We start from the raw sequence: 21,255 nt of genomic DNA on the forward strand, positions 1-21,255 counted from the left end.
TGTCTTGAAGCCTACCCGGGTATCGGTTGATCAGTGCATTCGCCTTCTGGGAAAGATGGTTGCCTCCTACGAGGCGCTTCAGTATGGAAGATTTCATGCACGGTCCTTCCAACTGGATCTTCTGGACAAGTGGTGGGATCTCATCTGCACATGCACCAGAGAATACGTCTGTCGCCAAAAGCCAGGATTTCACTCCTGTGGTGGCTACAATTGCCTCACCTTCTAGAGGGCTGCAAGTTCGGGATTCAGAACTGGATCCTTCTAACCACGGATGCGAGTCTCAGAGGTCGGGGCGCAGTCACCCAAGGGGGGACCTTCCAAGGAAGGTGGTTAAGTCTGGAATCCATTCTTCCAGTTAACATTCTGGAACTAAGAGCCTTGTACAATGGTCTTCTACAAGCGGCACAGCTTCTACAAGATTGGGTCATTCAGGTGCAGTCGGACAGTGTAACGATGGTGGCCTACATAAACTGACAGGGAGGAACGAAGAGCAGAGCTGCAATGTCAGAGGTAAAAAGGATCATCCTCTGGGCAGAAAGGCATGTGTTGGCGCTGTCAGCAATCTTCATTCCGGGAGTGGACAACTGGGAAGCGGACTTCCTCAGCAGGCACGATCTCCATCCAGGAGAGTGGGGCCTCCATCCGGAGGTGTTCACGGAGGTGACAAGTCTTTGGGGTGTACCTCAAATAGATATGATGGCCTCCCGCCTCAACAACGTGTTTCCTCCACTTCCATTCATTCCAAGGATTCTAAATCTTATAAAGAGAACAAGAGTTCAGGCAATCCTCATTGCTCCGGACTGGCCAAGAAGCGCTTGGTACGCGGATCTTCTGGATTTACTGCTGAAAGACCCGAGGCCTCTTCCTCTTCGGGAGGACCTGCTGCAGCAGGGGTCGTTTGCTTATCAAGACTTACCATGGCTACGTTAGACGGCATGAAGATTGAACGCCATATATTAGCTCGGATGGTCATTCCGAACTAGGTTTTTCCTACCCTGATGCAGGCTAGGAAAGGAGTAACGTCTAAACATTATCATCACATTTGGAAAAAGTATGTATCTTGGTGTGAATCCAAGAAGTTTCCTGCGATGGATTTTCAACTGGGACGGTTTCTCCTCTTGCAAGCAGGTATGGATATGGGCCTGCGTTTGGGATCCATAAAGGTCCAGATTTTGGCCTTATCCATTTTCTTCCAGAAACAACTGGCTTCCTTCCCTGAGGTTCAGACTTTCTTGAAAGGGGTTCTGCACATCCAGCCTCCCTTTGTGCCGCCTACGGCACCCTGGGATCTTAACATAGTGTTATAGTTCCTCCAATCGGATTGGTTCGAGCCTCTACAGGAGGTTGAGGTCAAGTTTCTCACGTGGAACGCTGTCACTTTGTTGGCCTTAGCTTCTGCTAGACGTGTGTCTTGTAAAAGCCCCTACTTAATCTTCCATGAAGATGGAGCTGAGCTCTGGACACGTCAGCAGTTCCTTCCAAAGGTTGTGTCGGCTTTTCATATCAACCAACCTATTGTGGTGCCATTAGCTACTGACTCCTCAGTTCCGTCAAAGTCCTTGGATGTTGTACGGGCTCTGAAAATATATGTGGAGGACTGCTCGTCACAGAAAATCGTACTCTCTGTTTGTCCTGTATGATCCCAAGAAAATTGTGTGTCATGCTTCTAAACAGACGATCTCTCACTGGATTAGGGTCACTATCCAGCATGCATATTCTATGGCAGGATTGCCGTGTCCTAAATCTGTTAAGGCCCACTCTTCATGTAAGGTGATTTCTTCCTGGGCGGCTGACCGGGGTGTCTCGGCTTTACAGCTTTGCCGAGCGGCTACTTGGTCAGGGTCGAACACGTTTGCAAAGTTCTACAAGTTCGATACATTGTGGTAATGTCACTCCAACCTCTAGAGTCGACTACCCAAATTCTAACCATCAATAGAGGAGGTTCAAGATGATAATGAAGTCGGCTAATTCCAACCCAAAAGAACCTTCCAACAGCAAGTCAGTGATTGTCCAACCTCCATGCATGATTGCATGGAGTCTGATAATCAAATATATATAAAATTGTAAAAATTGCTCATAGACCAATTTATGGACATATAATAGACTCCTCAGCAATGACCTTATCTAGGCAAAAGTCCATATGATATTGTTTGGACAGTAGGTCTAATTTTTCACAAGGACCAGTTTGATTAGTTACCCATCAGGTGTTCCAATGCATGGATCCGGATCAAGGTCTTTATCTGTAGAGTGGATTCTGGTTCACAGTTCGTTTTTATTTGACACTTTAATGGACATTAAAGTGTCAAATAAAAACGAACTGTGAACCAGAATCCACTCTACAGATAAAGACCTTGATCCGGATCCATGCATTGGAACACCTGATGGGTAACTAATCAAACTGGTCCTTGTGAAAAATTAGACCTGCTGTCCAAACAATATCATATGGACTTTTTCCTAGATAAGGTCATTGCTGAGGAGTCTATTATATGTCCATAAATTGGTCTATGAGCAATTTTTACAATTTTATATATATTTGATTATCAGTCTGTTTTAATGAATAAATTTATATATCATTAGCATCAGTTGTATTAGCGCTGTAATTCACTTTTATTTGTTTCTTTTGTTCTGGAGATTGACTTTCTCCATTTATAGCGGCTAGGAAAAACCACTCATTTTGGCGCCTCACATTATATACTTGATATATAATTTTTTGCATGATTGAATGGAGGTTTGGACAATCACTGACTTGCTGTTGGAAGGTTCTTTTGGGTTGGAATTAGCTGACTTCATTATCATCTTGAACCTCCTCTATTGATGGTTAGAATTTGGGTAGTCGACTCTAGAGGTTGAAGTGACATTACCACAATGGTGGTTATCGAATTTTCCTTATGAATATCCTTAATTGATTGTCTGGGTCCATCAAAATAGTTCTTTTTTGTCATTTATCAAAAATCAGAGACACACCCCTGATGAAGTCTTGATATTAGACGAAACGCGTTGGGCTTTTACTCTGTTTTCTGATGTTATCTCCGAATACTCTATAAGGAAGATTAAAGATACAGGCAGAAGTTTATCTGCACCCTTCCACAAAAACACAGGAGATTTGCATCTTGCTAACTATGTAATGTGATGGTTTTGTATTTTTTTAATAAATTATTAAATGAACAGTATATTTTTATGTTTTAATGCCAGATTTAATCATACCGTATAATTTTCTGAGGTTTTTTAAACTTTGGGGTTGACATAATCCTTGGGCGCCCTATTCCTCTATTTCTCATTCCATATATATATATATATATATATATATATATATATATATATATATATATATCCAGTAAAGTAGGAGCACTCACCAGTCTTCATAATATTCTAATTTTTATTAGCAGCAAGACATCAATAGAGGGGTGCAATCACCTCTATTGATGTCTTGCTGCTAATAAAAATGAGAATATTATGAAGACTGGTGAGTGCTCCTACTTTATTGGATATATTTGCACTAATGGATCTTGAGGATTCATTATTATATGGAAGTCACCCCAGCATTTGTGGATAAGGCCAGAGTGTGGACTGCTCCTGTGAATATATATATATATATATATATATATTGTAATGGTTAGCATTACTGCCTCACAGCACTAAGGTCATGGGTTTGATTGCCACCATGGCCCTAACTATGTGGAGTTTGTATATTCTCCCCGTACTTGCGTGGGTTTCCTCCGGGTACTCCGGTTTACTCCCACAATCCAAAAATGTACTGGTAGGTTAATTGGATTCTGACAAAAATGAACCCTAGTATGAATGTGTGTGCGTATAAATGTGCTACGGAATATAGAGTGTAAGCTCCATTGGGACAGGGACTGATGTGAATGGCCAAATATATTCTGTAAAGCGCTGCGGAATATGTATGCGCTATATAAATAACTGGTAGTAATAATAATAATAATAATAATAATAATAATATATATTGTATATAATATAGTGCCACTATAAGCACTATATTATATACAATATATATTAAGCACCCTGTGCTTATTTGTGATTGATTGATTGAGTGATTACTTCCTTGTTTCATCTAAATTTCCTCTTAAAATATCAAATACGGCTTTGTACAGACAATAGTGCAGGTTTTTTTCAGTGTGACAGATCATCTTTAAATATAGCTCTCTATGTTATTCAGTCCCTTGTGGTACTGCATGGTTTCAGCTTCTACAGATCACATTTCCCTCTCCAAATTTGTCTGAATACATGAACTTTTCAACTCCTGCATCTCTAGAATGTGAGCTATGTGAATGAGGAAGGTGAGATGTGGTATATGAGTCAGGAGCTGTGCTTGGGTACCCACAATCCAGTGCAATATTCTGTCAGCACATGTATGTACTGCCAAATATTGCTTTTCTAGGAATATAAGTAGATTCTAGGCCAGGGCCGTGCACCTGCAGTACCCCAGGGGGTACAGCGGACATTTATTTATAATTAAAAATGGCATTCCTTATAAGTAGATGATATAAAATTGACAGCATTTATAAGCAGAGGTATTACAAAGAATTGAAATGTTTGAGAATCCTTGATCTAGTCAACAAGTAATATATACTGTAAGCAGCCTACCTCAGAGATTCTTTACATACATGGGAATTCCTAACCTCTGGTGTCATATAGTGTTAGTGTATCAGAGGCTATATGAGGTCACTTAGTTATTATCACCCCTGACTCATTGTGCATACGTGTCACAATCCTGACTAAAATCATATCATTTGGTGACTTACCTCTGCCATCAGTCCTGTAACCTGCATGTTTTTTGCTTGCTGGGACAAACAGCTCACCAGCACCATGAGTTCCCTGTGTGCTGAGTTCACTCTCTGTTAACGAGCTGCATCTGTATTGATTATCTTCTGTGTGTATTCTGAACTCAGCAAGTCTCTGCATGGTGTCTGCACAGCAATCATTGAGGATTCTTCATGCTGTGCTGTACTTCCGTGCCAGCATCCACAAGTCCAGTGGTCACCAGATACACCTCCCTGTGCTCTCAGGACCTGCGGCCATTACTGTCTGTCTATGCACACACCACACCGGAGTTCCCTCCAAATCCAGCTATGGACGTCGCCATGACAGTCTCCAGTCAGCTGATCTACCAGGAGCCAATCCGGATTCGCTTCCACATCATGTGAGCCGTTCATCCACTCAGCTGTAAGTGCTGGGTATAAGTTTCAGGTCTCAGCACTAAAAAGCGGTCAGTGCTTTGGTGTCTCTCACCCTGGAGTGAGCTCCTGAATATCCTGCTGGTAATAGACTCAGTGCAAGTTGCCATCCCCCGCACTTCCTGACTCCCTGGATGATTTAAAGGGCCATTGCTGCCACTACATCCTGGCATCTCCAGACTCGCTGGAAGTCCTCCAGTGAACCAGAGGGACTGTCCTATATCCCTAGCGGCCTTAGAGACTTTGCTGGCTCTTGCCAGCTTCCAGTTCACCGCTGCGCAAGGTAGCGCACCATAGTATCCGGAAAACCTGCCACTGCTGTCTACAGTATTGCAGTATCCATTGTGCAGAACCACTGCATCACAGCTACTGGGAAAGCAGCAGTGCTGACACTGCACTGCACAGCATATGGAATCCCCATTGCGCTAGCTCAGCTGCCCAGCATCTGGAAACCCGTCTACAAGCATTGCTGACGCCCTCAGCTTCCGTCTACAAGCATTGCTGACGCCCTCAGCTTCCGTCTACAAGCATTGCTGACGCCCTCAGCTTCCGTCTACAAGCATTGCTGACGCCCTCAGCTTCCGTCTACAAGCATTGCTGACGCCCTCAGCTTCCATCTACAAGCATTGCTGACGCCCTCCGCTTCCGTCTACAAGTATTGCTGACGCCCTCAGCCTCGTTGACAGCTATCACACTGGTTCCAGCCAGTGATCTGTGACTTTCCTGCATTGCTGATCCTCCCAGCATTCCGTTAACTCACCAGTTCTCCATTAGGTGACAACCCAGCTACCCATTGCACTGGTGGCTTCCACCACCAGTGTTCCAGTACCCATAGCTGGTCACCTTTCCTTATAGGGTATACTGCTTGACTGCCACGTCTGGATGAGCGGATCATTCATTAAGCCAGCCCGATTCTGTCTAGTACTAGTCTGGGTTGACAGACAAACTCAGCCGTGACAATACATTTCTTCCAGCGGCCAGCCTAACACCGCTACTCGCAGACTTTGCTGTCCCTGAAGGCTCCTAACAAGCATTGACTGTGCAAGCTGTTCTGACTGTTCGGCTTGTCTCATCTTGCTTGGCTGTCTCAGCCAGAAATAACCTAGTGATTCAGGATAAACCTACTGATGTGTTTGTAGGACGCTAAGAAAGTGGAATATGGACCATACTACATAATTCACAGTGGAATATACACTACACCAGTGGTAGCCAACCCTGGTTCTCGAGAGCTACCAACAGTTTACATTTTCCAGCTCACCTGGCCGGTGTACATGTGCAGTCATTACTAACTGTCACATTTTAAAAGATCCACAGGTGCAGCTAAATCACTTAACTTGTGATTCTGAGGAGACCTGGAAAACGTGCACTGTTGGTAGCTCTCGAGGACCAGGGTTGGCTACCCCTGGTCTAAACAATAACTATACCTCTTGACCATGTCTGCATGCTTTTGTACATGGAGCTGCTTCCACATTGATTGGCTGGAATACATACTCTATGCCGCAGTCACATGACCAACAACGGCATCCCAACATCGGAGGGGGTAAGCATACCTAAATTTGCCTCCCCCCAGTGCCTAACTCTAGCTTAACCCTAGTGCCTACCCCTAAAAACCCTACCCCCACCGGGCTCTCTCCCTAACCCGTACTCTGATACTCACCTTCGGAATGTCGGCTGTCAGTGATCTGGCGCCGGTGTCCTGAGTCGTGTCAGGATTCCGACATCAGTCACATTATAGTAGCTTATTAGTATTCGCCATGACATTACAGTGGTATTAGCCATGACAGAACACAACCTGTTTGTATGCATGTAAATCAGATGAGTTGTCTCATTTGTCATGACCGTTACAGACTAACCTGTTGCAAATGTACATTGAAATAAGCAAGATATGAACTATGGGATCCGGTCTGAAGATCGACAGTGTCTAGGTCGACAATGTTTAGGTCGACCACTATAGGTCGACAGTCACTAGGTCGACATGGATGGAAGGTCGACAGGGTTTCTAGGTCGACATGTGCTAGGTCGACAGGTCTAAAGGTCGACATGAGTTTTTCACTTTTTTTTGGGGGGGGGATTTTTTCATACTTAAAGATCCACATGGACTACGATTGGAATGGTAAAGTGTGCCGAGCGAAGCGGTAGCGGAGCGAAGGCACCATGCCCGAAGCATGGCGAGCGAAGCGGTGCACTAATTTGGGATCCCGGTCACTCTACGAAGAAAACGACACAAAAATAAATAAATTCCTCATGTCGACCTTTAGACCTGTCGACCTAGCACATGTCAACCTAGAAACCCTGTCGACCTTCCATCCATGTCGACCTAGTGACTGTCGACCTATAGTGGTCGACCTAAACATTGTCGACCTAGATACTGTCGATAAAACGAACCACACCCATGAACACAAAGGATGTCTATGTCATAACTTCCTCTGCCCCATGTAATAATAACTCATCTGTTTCCTATGCTAACATCATATCACAGCAATGCTTCCTCCTGCCCCCAGCAAGGAACACAGGCCACAACTGTGTTATAGTGAGGCTGGTGATTATAATGTAGCACTTTGACTCTTTCTGTTTGCTTCCGTGTTTGGTGTCCAGGGCAGAAAGTTCCATAGAGGAGATGTATGTTCAGTAGATGGCGCTGAGGGACTAGGTTGCATTGAATAGTTCTGCTGTCCTACCTTTTGCTACATACAGTAGTCGCCATATACACATGTAATATTATTTTACCTCTACCATGGAAATATAGTTAAAATGCCGTCTGTCGGGAGACCGACATGTCGGAATCTCGACAGCCGGTATTTTACCGACAGATGGAATCTCGACACTCGCCTGGTATTCCCACTATATGCCAGCAACTGAGTGGGAAAAGAACCTGTAGCGAGCGCAGCAAGCCACCGGACCCAAGGCGCGGTGAGCCTGTGAGGGTACTCGCTGCCAGGATTCTGGCAGATGAATGCCGCTGACGGTAAACTGACAGCAGACATCACGTCTGCCAGTATATCATACCAGATCCCTAACATGGATATCATATGGCCACCCGTAAGCATCTATGTATTGTCAGTCAGTCACAATTGCATGCAGTGGGAGCAGGCCCGGCGCTACCCGCTCAGCGAAGGGATGCAGTGCAGGGAGGCGCTGGGACGGAGGGGCGCTCTTCCTGCTCTGCATCCCTTCCCTGCTGCGCCGCCCTGTCCCCCCTGCTGCTGCCAGCTGCTGTGCTGACAGGCAGCAACGCCGGCAGCATGAAAAGCCTCCCCCCCCCCCCCCAATCACCTGTGACAGAGGCTGTGTAGGATCAACGAAGGGGCTGGAGCTACACGGGATGGAAGGGGCGGGGCTACACGGGGCGGAGCTAAACGGACCAGGCTACTGTAGAGAGAGGTACAGCCAGACTTAGGTAAGTAGAGTGTGAGAGAGAAATGTATGTATGTGTGTGTGTATATATGGTGTGGGTGTATGTGTGTGTATATATATATATATATATATGTGTGAATTTTGTGTGTGAGGTATGTCTGTGTGTGCATGCATTATAGACGCTACTACTACTGGGGGGGGGGCATTGCATGTAAGGACGCTACTACTACTGGGGGGGGGCATTACATGTAAAGATGCTACTACTACAGGGGAGGGGGGGGGCATTACGTATAACGAAGCTACTACTACTGGGGGGGGGGGGGGCATTACGTATAACGACGCTACTACTGGGGGGGCATTGTGTATAAGGACGCTACTACTGGGGGGGGATTACATATAAGGACGCTACTACTACTAGGGAGCATTACGTATAACGACGCTACTACTGGGGGGGGGCATTACATGTAAGTACGCTACTACTACTAGGGGGCCATTACGTATAAGGACGCTACTACTGAGGGAGGGGGCATTACGTATAAGGACGCTACTACTGGGGGGCATTATGTATAAGGACGCTACTACTACTGGGGGGGCATTACATATAAGAACGCTACTACTGGGGGGGCCATTACATGTAAGTACGCTACTACTGCTGGGGGGCCATTACGTGTAAGGACGCTACCATTACTGGGGAGGGGGGGGGGCATTACGTATAACGATGCTACTACTGCTGGGAGGGGGCATTACGTAAAAAGAAGCTACTACTACTGGGGGGGCATTACGTATAAGGACGCTACTACTACTGGGGGGCATTACGTATAAGGACGCTACTACTACTGGGGGGGCATTACGTATAAGGACGCTACTACTACTGGGGGGGGGATTACGTATAAGGATGCTACTACTACTGGGGGGGCATTACGTATAAGGACGCTACTATTACTGGGGGGGGCATTACGTATAAGGAAGCTACTACTACTTGGGGGCATTGGGTATAAGGATGCTGCTACTACTGGGGGGGCATTACGTATAAGGACGCTACTATACTAGGGGGGAATTACTTATAAGGACGCTTCTGCTACTGGGGGTGCACTACGTATTAGGACACTGCTGCTACTACTACCAGGGGGGTATTACGTATAAGGACACTTCTACTGGGGGTGCACTACATATAAGGACGCTACTACTACCGTGGGTGCATTATATATAAGGACGCTACTACTACTGGTGGGACATTGCGTATAAGATGAATAAGATTGTGCTACCGTGTGGCGTAATTTTAAATGGGGGTACTATTGTGTGGCCATGCCTCTTACTTGTGAGACCACATCCCTTTTCCCGACGCGCACCAAAGGCGCGCGCTGACCCTTTGTTGAATATGGGAGGGCGCAAATTTATAGTTTGCAGGGGTGCGCCGAACACCCTACCACTGGCCCTGAGTGGGAGTCTGCTGTAAGTAGCTTTTGTGCTGACAGAGAACTTGTACATTACATACAGTATGTTGTTTTTATGAACAGGTTGTTGCTCATATCTCCAGTGTATCCTGCATCGCTTAGGTGTCCTATCCTCAGATGCTGCTCTGTCTTCCATAAGGGATCGAGTCACTAGGTCGACACTATCTAGGTCGACCACCATTGGTCGACAGGGTTTCTAGGTCAACAGAGTCTCTAGGTCGACATGAGTTTTTAACTTTTTAAAAAAATCTTTTTTTGAACCTTTTCATACTTAACGATCCACGTGGACTACGATTGGAATGGTAATCTGTGCCAAGCGAAGCTGTAACGGAGCGAGGCACCTTGCCCGAAGCATGGCGAGCGAACACGGTGCACTAATTGGGGTTCCCGATTACTCTATAAGGAAAACGACACCAAAAAAACATAAAAAACTCATGTCGACCTAGAGACCCTGTCGACCAATAGTGGTCCTTCCATACCACACCCTTCCATAATACTTTTATACAAATATTTCATTTTTCCAACCATTTCAGTCGGTTAACTCTCTGTTTAGTATTCTCTGTTTATCAAAGCTTGCAGAGAGTTATAGGTTAGCACCTTATGGGGTAAATTTACTAAAGCTTCTAAAATAGAGAATTGGTGATGTTGCCCATAGCAACCAATCAGATGCTGTCTATCATTTACTAACAGGCAATAGAGAAATGATAGACAGCATCTGATTGATTGCTATGGGTAACACCACCAAGTTTCTGTTTTAGAAGCTTTAGTAAATTTACCCCTATCTCTCTCCACTGTATCTCTCTCCAAGCTTTAATAAATCTCCCCCATTGGCTTACTGAACACCGTGACTGATGCAGCTTAACAGCAGCTAGGGTCAGATTTAGAGGATCGACGCTACTGCATCTGTTGCCACTGGAGTCAAGGCAGCGACAGTATGCAAATGCTAGTTACAGCCTTCCCTTGGTGTACAAGCACGCAGTGTATGCATGTACTGAGAGGCCCACTTTCAGCGTCTCTGCACACTGTAACACTGCAGTAATTCTCTACACACCACCATTGCGCACACCATCAACATTTGCACCTACTTTATTTCAAGTGCAGTTCCTCCCTCCAAGTATGGCCTCTGTGTCAGCGTCTGGGAACGCAGCCACTCTCTCTGACACGCACACGGACACAAGACAGACTTTTGTTGTGTTCACTTGAAGCCTCCTCCCAGTCACCACCCAGGAATGCCCATCATTGTGTCTCTCAATTTCTAAAACCGCGTGACCCAATTGCAGCAGTACCTTTGTGCGCACACTCTGTGTAATGCATGCGCTATAGGGGACTGTGTGTGCCTCAGCACACACAGGTTCCTAGTGCTGAATGGTGGCTGTGTCTCAATATTCATTGATACCCCTTTTCCACTAGCTTTTTAAAACACAGGTAAAAGCGCGGGGGCGCGCATTTACCCGTGTTTTTTCCTAGTGGAAAAGGGTCCCCGGCAAATTCCCGGATCAAGTGATCTGGGCATCCTACCCGGATAGATTGCCGGGTTGAACACGTGTTCAACCAGGTAAGCTGTGTAGTGTAAACGGGAGCTGTGTCGAGGCGACACGGCTCCCGTTCACAGTGTATGGGAGGGCGGCGCTGGGAGATCATGTGATCGGGTTGGTGAGCGCTGTCTGAAGGGGGCTGTAGCACTGTAGCACGGGTCGCAGCCGTATCAGGCGACACGGCTGCGACCCGTGCTACAGTGGTGGAAAAGGGGTATTAGTCACACAGGTGTCTTTATCAATATGTTTCTTCTTCTTTACATTTATCTGTAATGCTATGGCTGGCAATTTATACATCTTTATACCAGTGACGTGCGGTGGGGTGATGCAGGCGAGGTAGAGCCTTTCCAGTCAAACTAACGTTTGTGCCAGAGCTTTGACTGTATAAAGTATGTGAAAAATACAAAGAATATGTTAAAAATATCATATGTGTTCTAATCATTTTTATAGCCAAAACTCTGGAGTAAAAAGTCTGTCAGGTGCGCTTATCTTTTCCGCCCATCTCTGATCAAAACTCGCCAAATTTCCGGGAGTTTATACTGCTGCACCATTGTATAATGCCCACATGAACCATTTGGCTCATATTGTGTGTAAATCTGGCTCTGGTGCAAGCCGGTGCCTCCTGAGAAATTTACTTCACCGCACGGCCCTGCCTTATATTGTACATCTTCTGAACATGGGCCCTCATTCCGAGTTGTTCGCTCGGTAAAAATCTTCGCATCGCAGCGATTTTCCGCTTAATGCGCATGCGCAATGTTCGCACTGCGACTGCGCCAAGTAAATTTGCTATGCACTTAGTAATTTTACTCACGGCTTTTTCATCGTTCTGGCGATCGTAATGTGATTGACAGGAAATGGGTGTTACTGGGCGGAAACAGGCCGTTTTATGGGCGTGTGGGAAAAAACGCTACCGTTTCCGGAAAAAACGCAGGAGTGGCCGGAGAAACGGAGTAGTGTCTGGGCGAACGCTGGGTGTGTTTGTGACGTCAAACCAGGAACGACAAGCAGTGAACTGATCGCAGATGCCGAGTAAGTCTGGAGCTACTCAGAAACTGCTACGAGGTGTGTAATCACAATATTGCGAATACATCGTTCGCAATTTTAAGATGCTAAGATTCACTCCCAGTAGGCGGCGGCTTAGCATGAGCAAATCTGCTAAAATCCGCTTGCGAGCGAACAACTCGGAATGACCTCCAGGGCCTCTAGCAGTATTCCCTTTTTATATATGGTTATTTTTATTTCTTTATTATAGACATTTAGGTACAGATAAGCCTTCTGTGTATTAATGTCATTAAAAAAATGCTTGTCATTAGGCTTCCTGAGGTCTAATTCCTGCATTTTTATTTCATTCACTGCCTCTCACAAAAAGTTATTAAAGTAAACATTGTCTCCCTCTTGCAGAGATGCCTCATTCGGGAACTGCACTTATAACCTTACTATATTGGACTGTCTGCAAGGGATCCGCAAGGTAACTTTATAGTGCTTGTGATTTACTTCATTTTAAGTACATTAACATACTAAGATAATAAAGATATATGTTAAAGCTTTGCATACTACAGTGCATCCGGAAAGTATTCACAGTGCTTCACTCTTTCCACTTTTTGTTACGTTACAGCCTTATTCCAAACTGGAATAAATTCATTTTTCCCCTCAAACTTCTACACACAATAGCCCATAATGACAACATGAAAACAGTTTTTTTGAGAGTTTTACAAATGTATTCAAAATAAAAAACTAAGAAATCACAACTGCATAAGTATTCACAGCCTTTGCCTTGAAGCTCAAAATTGAGCTCAGGCGTATCCTGTTTCCACTGATCATCCATGAGATGTTCCTACAGCTTAATTGGAGTCCACCTGTGGTAAATTCAGTTGACTGGACATAATTTGGAAAGGCACACACCTGTCTATATAAAGTCCCACACTTGACAGTGCATGTCTAAACACAAACCAAGCATGAAGTCAAAGGAATTGTATGTAGACAAATCTGGGGAAGGGTACAAAAAAATATCTGCTGCTTTGAAGGACCCAATGAGCACAGAGGCCTCCATCATCCGTAAATGGAAGAAGTTCGGAACCACCAGGACTCTTCCTAGAGCTGGCCGGACATCTAAACTGGGCTAGCGGGGGAGAAGGACCCGATGGTCCCTAATATCCCTAATAACAGAACCAAAACCTCCAAATTAACTTTAATACCCTAACCCTAATGTTTCCCCTCTTAGTACTATAAAGATGGGGGGCCCTGTCCCCGTTACTCCATACATACAACACACAAGCCTGATCTAAAAGAGTGCTAGGAATTTACAAGGTCGATGCGAGGTGGCATTTGCAGTGGGGTCTGTGGTGTGGACACAAACAGAAGCTTCACCAGTTGTGGTGACACCCGGTGCGCACTCTGCATTAGTACACCTCCCCACTCACCCCACCAGAGCCGTGGCTGCCCAAAGAGGGTGTGTGGCCTTATTTAAAGGGGGCATGGCCTCGAAGGTCTCATCTTCACTTCGGGGGCGTGTCCCGCTTCCCCGAAGATGCTGGCTGCCCCTGGAGACTGAGCAGCGTGCAGTGCCGCCTCCTTATCAGCTACACACTGACTACCTATAAACCCTGCAATTGATAGATGTCGCTATAAGCATACAGGGAGAAAGCCCCCCAACACACACTTTTTTTTTTCCAAATACACTATAGGAAAAGGTAATAAGTAAGGAAGCGCAGGTAAATAGATTAAACAGGGGATTCTTTATTGATCATCTCCCATACATTTTCTAAACATTTGATAGATCATAAAAAATGAAAACTGTTTCTATACAAAATACTGCCAAACTGGTATATAGCAGTCTAAGCCCTTAAAGGAGGAGCTCTCAATTTAAAGATGAATCTCTCTATACCAGATCACAATAACTTATACAAAGATGAAATGGAGCATTTTAATTCATCAGCGATGGTTTAACAATGCAGGTGTTAGTTTTTCAAGCAGCAATGATCAGATGGTAGCATTAAATGAGACAATGCACGTGTTTTTAAAGCAACAACAATCAGAGAGTAGCATTAGAGTATTGCTTTTCTTCATGTCAGTATAAAGTCAGAAAGCTGCTTTGATCCTGTTAGTAATGATGTGCTGTATAAATTCCCGCAGTGAATGGATTCAAGCTTTTCATTAATATTGTATGCACTTTCATGCAGTTAAAAAGTCACAGTTTTAGTGATCATGGCCATGAATAAATCATAAATACCGCTCCTCTCTCTCCTGGTTTTACTCTCGTTGTCTACTCCCGGCTGATTCGATGGCTGCAGCAGCCATATCCGGAGCTAGAGTTCCGAGGTGCAGCGGCTATTTCAGGGAGAGGGCAAATACCAGCTAGCTCAAATGTGGTTGTAAATGCGTTTCCCCTCTTATACCAAGAATCAGTGGCTTCCTCAGTATACTATAGGATTTATTTTTTATGGTAGGTGGGATTGGGAAGTGTATTGTATTGGTCTTTCAAAGATATATTATTGGATCTCTCTGTTGTCAGTAACACAGAATTTCTGTGCTGGTCAGGAGAAACGGTTGCTAGACTAGCCAGTGTCTGCAACCCTTCTAATCTATCTTGTGTGATTAACGAGACCAGAACATTTCTTTCTTTTTCTCTTTGTCTCCTGCTGTCTTATACCTCTGTTGGTTATTTCCAATAAAGTATAATACAAAATAATAATTTAATTTCATATTAACCAACACCTAGACACTTTCTGATCATAGTGGGATAACTAATAACTTTTAATCAATTTGCTAATAAATATTGCTTTTACAACTTTTTTTATTCATTTTTCAAAAAAATTATATATATATATTTTTTTGATTTTTTTCCCCCTAAGAGTGCGCCCACACCAGAGCTTTCTTTCTCTCCGTGTGTATGTACAGATACTTTCTAGCTCTGGGCGCACCGCCAATAAGGACCATAATTGAGAAAGCGTTTTCCTTCTCAATATCTGTCCACTTTGGCCTCTTTTCCATTCCATTACAATTTATACCGGTGCCAGGTCCTTCTTTTTTTCTTGCTACCTGGGATTGGGAAGTGGACAGGACTGCCTTACATTACACATCATATTACAAGTAATTAACATGCATAGTGCAGACAGCGGGACTCACATTTTTTTCTGGGGCCTGTCCAAGGGCCTTGGGACCCACCGGGCCCTAGGCGAGCGCCTAGGCTGCCTTGTGGGAAATCCGGGCCAGCTGAGATGTGGCGTCAGCTCGCAGTGAAAATCTGTACTTTTTGCTGCATGTTATGTTGCACCATGTTGCCATCCCCATAAAGAGAGATTACACAGAGGAAATCTGTGATTTCTCCACTGTTTACTATTGGTAGATTGGGATGAGCTGAGATAAGCCCTTTCTCCCACATTTGTGCCAGAGAAAATGCTGATCTCTGCTCCATAAATACACCCCTTAGGCTGTAGTGTAGCAATAATATTGAATATGGCACCGCATGTACTTTACTATCCACTTTGCTACTGCATGTATAACGATTTTCTGCTTATGCACAGAGTGACTGATTTCACCTTGGTTCATGTTGTTGTCACATGTCACTAATGAGTTAATATATTCCTATACAACAACTGAATAATATACCTTGTGTATGTTTGCTATTGTCTGATATATGTGTCTCTCTTCCAGGCTCTGCATCTAGGGTTCTTTAACTTTGAAAGCTTTGATGTGGATGAATATGAACATTATGAGGTGGGTTTTCTTCCTAATGACCACAGAAAGCCTCAGTCAATTTTCTGAAATGACGAATTGCAGCGTTTACACTGTAGGAATATGTGTTGCGTGTCTTGTCCAGGCCATTTGACAAATCTAGATGCGACTGTGGAACACTAGATGGCGCTCTAAGATTTCATAGGACACTTCTTTTGTTCACAGAGGGTGGAAAATGGAGATTTCAACTGGATCGTTCCTGGGAAGTTTCTGGCATTCAGCGGCCCTCATCCGAAAAGCAAAATTGAAAATGGTATGGAATAACAATTTTGTAACCTTTCATCAGTTTTTCAATTAAACTATATTCTCTGAACACTTTTATTCTATTAACTTTGAATTAACGTGGGTCTTAGTTGGTAAGAATATATTAAGAACCAGACATCTTGTGAAAGTGAAATCAAATTGCGCATATGTGTACATTCCTTAAAAATGTTTTTATGGTTTCTCTAACGTCCTAGTGGATGCTGGGGACTCCGTCAGGACCATGGGGATTAGCGGCTCCGCAGGAGACAGGGCACAAAAATAAAGCTTTAGGATCAGGTGGTGTGCACTGGCTCCTCCCCCTATGACCCTCCTCCAAGCCTCAGTTAGGTTTTTGTGCCCGTCCGAGCAGGGTGCAATCTAGGTGGCTCTCCTAAAGAGCTGCTTAGAAAAAGTTTTTAGGTTTTTTATTTTCAGTGAGTCCTGCTGGCAACAGGCTCACTGCATCGAGGGACTTAGGGGAGAGAAGTGAACTCACCTGCGTGCAGGATGGATTGGCTTCTTAGGCTACTGGACACCATTAGCTCCAGAGGGAGTCAGAACACAGGTCTCACCCTGGGGTTCGTCCCGGAGCCGCGCCGCCGACCCCCCTTGCAGATGCCGAAGATGGAAGAGGTCCAGAAGCAGGCGGCAGAAGACTTTTCAGTCTTCCTGAGGTAGCGCACAGCACTGCAGCTGTGCGCCATTGTTGTCAGCACACTTCACACAGCGGTCACGGAGGGTGCAGGGCGCGGGGGGGGCGCCCTGGGCAGCAATGTATAATACCTTGTTTATGGCTAAAAATACATCACATATAGCCCTTGAGGCTATATGGATGTATTTAACCCCTGCCAGATCTCACAATCTCCGGAGAAGAGCCCGCCGAAATAGGGGGCGGGGCTTATTCTCCTCAGCACACAGCGCCATTTTCCTGCTCAGCTCCGCTGTGAGGAAGGCTCCCAGGACTCTCCCCTGCACTGCACTACAGAAACAGGGTAAAACAGAGAGGGGGGGGGGGCACTTTTTTTGTCGATATTACTATATTTAAGCTGCTATAAGGATACAACACTTATATAGGGTTGTTCCCATATATATTATAGCGCTTGGGTGTGTGCTGGCAAACTCTCCCTCTGTCTCCCCAAAGGGCTAGTGGGGTCCTGTCTTCAATAGAGCATTCCCTGTGTGTCTGCTGTGTGTCGGTACGTGTGTGTCGACATGTATGAGGACGATGTTGGTGTGGAGGCAGAGCAATTGCCGATAATGGTGATGTCACCCCCTAGGGAGTCGACACCGGAATGGATGGCTTTGTTTATGGAATTACGTGATAATGTCAGCACATTACAAAAATCAGTTGACGACATGAGACGGCCGTCAAACCAGTTAGTACCTGCCCAGGCGTCTCAGACACCGTCAGGGGCTGTAAAACGCCCTTTACCTCAGTCGGTCGATACAGACCCAGACACGGACACTGAATCTAGTGTCGACGGTGAAGAAACAAACGTATTTTCCAGTAGGGCCACACGTTATATGATCACGGCAATGAAGGAGGCTTTGCATATCTCTGATACTACAAGTACCACAAAAAGGGGTATTATGTGGGGGGTGAAAAAAACTACCTGTAGTTTTTCCTGAATCAGAGGAATTGAATGATGTATGTGATGAAGCGTGGGTTAACCCAGATAGAAAAGGGCTAATTTCAAAAAAGTTATTGGCATTATACCCTTTCCCGCCAGAGGTTAGGGCGCGCTGGGAAACACCCCCTAAGGTGGATAAGGCGCTCACACGCTTATCAAAACAAGTGGCGTTACCGTCTCCTGATACGGCCGCCCTCAAGGATCCAGCTGATAGGAGGCTGGAAACTACCCTAAAAAGTATATACACACATACTGGTGTTATACTGCGACCGGCCATCGCCTCAGCCTGGATGTGCAGTGCTGGGGTGGTCTGGTCGGATTCCCTGACTGAAAATATTGATACCCTGGATAGGGACAGTATTTTACAGACTTTAGAGCAATTAAAGGATGCTTTTCTTTATATGCGAGAGGGATATTTGCACTCTGGCATCGAGAGTAAGTGCGATGTCCATATCTGCCAGAAGAAGTTTATGGACACGACAGTGGTCAGGTGATGCGGATTCCAAACGGCATATGGAAGTATTGCCGTATAAAGGGGAGGAATTATTTGGCGTCGGTCTATCGGATCTGGTGGCCACGGCAACGGCCGGGAATTCCACCTTTTTACCTCAGACCCCCTCCCAACAGAAAAAGACACCGTCTTTTCAGCCGCAGTCCTTTCGGTCCTATAAGAACAAGCGGGCAAAAGGACAGTCATATCTGCCCCGAGGCAGAGGAAAGGGTAAGAGAGGGCAGCAAGCAGCTCCTTCCCAGGAACAAAAGCCCTCCGCGGTTTCTGCAAAGCCCTCAGCATGACGCTGGGGCTTTACAAGCGGACTCAGAAACGGTGGGGGGTCGACTCAAGAATTTCAGCGCGCAGTGGGCTTGCTCACAGGTGGACCCCTGGATCCTGCAGATAATATCTCAGGGTTACAGGTTGGAATTCGAGAAGTCTCCCCCTCGCCGGTTCCTAAAGTCTGCTCTGCCAACGTCTCCCTCAGACAGGGCGACGGTATTGGAAGCCATTCACAAGCTGTATTCTCAGCAGGTGATAGTCAAGGTACCCCTCCTACAACAGGGAAAGGGGTATTATTCCACACTATTTGTGGTACCGAAGCCGGACGGCTCGGTAAGACCTATTCTAAATCTGAAATCTTTGAACCTGTACATACAAAAATTCAAGTTCAAGATGGAGTCACTCAGAGCAGTGATAGCGAATCTGGAAGAAGGGGACTTTATGGTGTCCCTGGACATCAAGGATGCTTACCTGCATGTCCCAATTTGCCCTTCACATCAAGGGTACCTCAGGTTCGTGGTGCAAAACTGTCATTATCAGTTTCAGACGCTGCCGTTTGGATTGTCCACGGCACCTCGGGTCTTTACCAAGGTAATGGCCGAAATGATGTTTCTTCTACGAAGAAAAGGCGTATTAATTATCCCTTACTTGGACGATCTCCTGATAAGGGCAAGGTCCAGGGAACAGCTGGGGGACGTAGTAGCACTAACCCAAATAGTGCTGCAACAGCACGGGTGGATTCTGAATTTTCCAAAATCTCAATTGACCCCGACGACACGTCTGCTGTTCCTGGGAATGATTCTGGACACGGTTCAGAAAAAGGTGTTTCTTCCGGAGGAGAAAGCCAAGGAGTTATCCGAACTTGTCAGGAACCTCCTAAAACCAGGGAAAGTGTCTGTGCATCAATGCACAAGAGTCCTGGGAAAGATGGTGGCTTCTTACGAAGCGATTCCATTCGGCAGATTCCACGCACGAACTTTTCAGTGGGATCTGCTGGACAAATGGTCCGGATCGCATCTGCAGATGCATCAGCGGATAACCTTGTCGGCACGGACAAGGGTGTCTCTTCTGTGGTGGTTGCAGAGTGCTCATCTGTTAGAGGGCCGCAGATTCGGCATACAGGACTGGGTCCTGGTGACCACGGATGCCAGTCTGAGAGGCTGGGGAGCGGTCACACAGGGAAGAAACTTCCAGGGAGTATGGTCAAACCTGGAGATGTCTCTTCACATAAATATACTGGAGCTAAGAGCGATTTACAATGCTCTAAGCCTGGCAAAACCCCTGCTTCAGGGTCAGCCGGTGTTGATCCAGTCGGACAACATCACGGCAGTCGCCCACGTAAACAGACAGGGCGGCACAAGAAGCAGGAGAGCAATGGCAGAAGCTGCAAGGATTCTTCGCTGGGCGGAAGATCATGTGATAGCACTGTCAGCAGTGTTCATTCCGGGAGTGGACAACTGGGAAGCAGACTTCCTCAGCAGACACGATCTACACCCGGGAGAGTGGGGACTTCATCCAGAAGTCTTCCACATGATTGTGAACCGTTGGGAAAAACCAAAGGTGGACATGATGGCGTCTCGCCTCAACAAAAAACTGGACAGGTATTGCGCCAGGTCAAGAGACCCTCAGGCAATAGCTGTGGACGCTCTGGTAACGCCGTGGGTGTTCCAGTCAGTGTATGTATTTCCTCCTCTGCCTCTCATACCAAAAGTACTGAGAATTATACGGCAAAGGGGAGTAAGAACGATACTCGTGGCTCCGGATTGGCCAAGAAGAACTTGGTACCCGGAACTTCAGGAGATGCTCACGGAAGATCCGTGGCCTCTACCTCTAAGACGGGACCTGCTTCAGCAGGGACCCTGTCTATTCCAAGACTTACCGCGGCTGCGTTTGACGGCATGGCGGTTGAACGCCGAATTCTAAGGGAAAAAGGCATTCCGGAAGAGGTCATTCCTACACTGGTAAAAGCCAGGAAGGAGGTGACTGCACAACATTATCACCGCATTTGGAGAAAATATGTTGCGTGGTGTGAGGCCAGGAAGGCCCCCACGGAGGAATTTCAATTGGGTCGATTCCTACATTTCCTGCAAACAGGATTGTCTATGGGCCTCAAGTTGGGGTCCATTAAGGTTCAAATTTCGGCCCTGTCGATTTTCTTCCAGAAAGAATTGGCTTCAGTTCCTGAAGTCCAGACTTTTGTAAAAGGAGTACTACATATACAGCCCCCGGTTGTGCCCCCAGTGGCTCCGTGGGACCTTAATGTAGTTTTGGATTTTCTCAAATCCCATTGGTTTGAGCCACTCAAATCGGCGGATTTGAAATATCTTACATGGA

The 21,255-nt window shown here is 45.8% G+C and overlaps 1 protein-coding gene across 3 annotated transcripts in view; it reads left to right on the forward strand.

Moving 5' to 3' along the window:
* CDC14A (cell division cycle 14A) overlaps positions 1-21,255 on the forward strand; it is a 285,279-nt gene that overhangs the window by 151,267 nt on the left and 112,757 nt on the right. For all 3 annotated transcript variants that reach the window (XM_063940077.1, XM_063940075.1, XM_063940076.1), the window contains 3 exons: positions 12,940-13,006; positions 16,192-16,254; positions 16,438-16,525. In XM_063940077.1, the coding sequence (XP_063796147.1) occupies positions 12,940-13,006; positions 16,192-16,254; positions 16,438-16,525 (218 nt within the window). The remainder of the gene's footprint in view (positions 1-12,939; positions 13,007-16,191; positions 16,255-16,437; positions 16,526-21,255) is intronic.

This window comes from Pseudophryne corroboree, chromosome 9 (assembly GCF_028390025.1).
Source record: "Pseudophryne corroboree isolate aPseCor3 chromosome 9, aPseCor3.hap2, whole genome shotgun sequence".
NCBI classification, from domain to species: Eukaryota; Metazoa; Chordata; class Amphibia; order Anura; family Myobatrachidae; genus Pseudophryne; species Pseudophryne corroboree.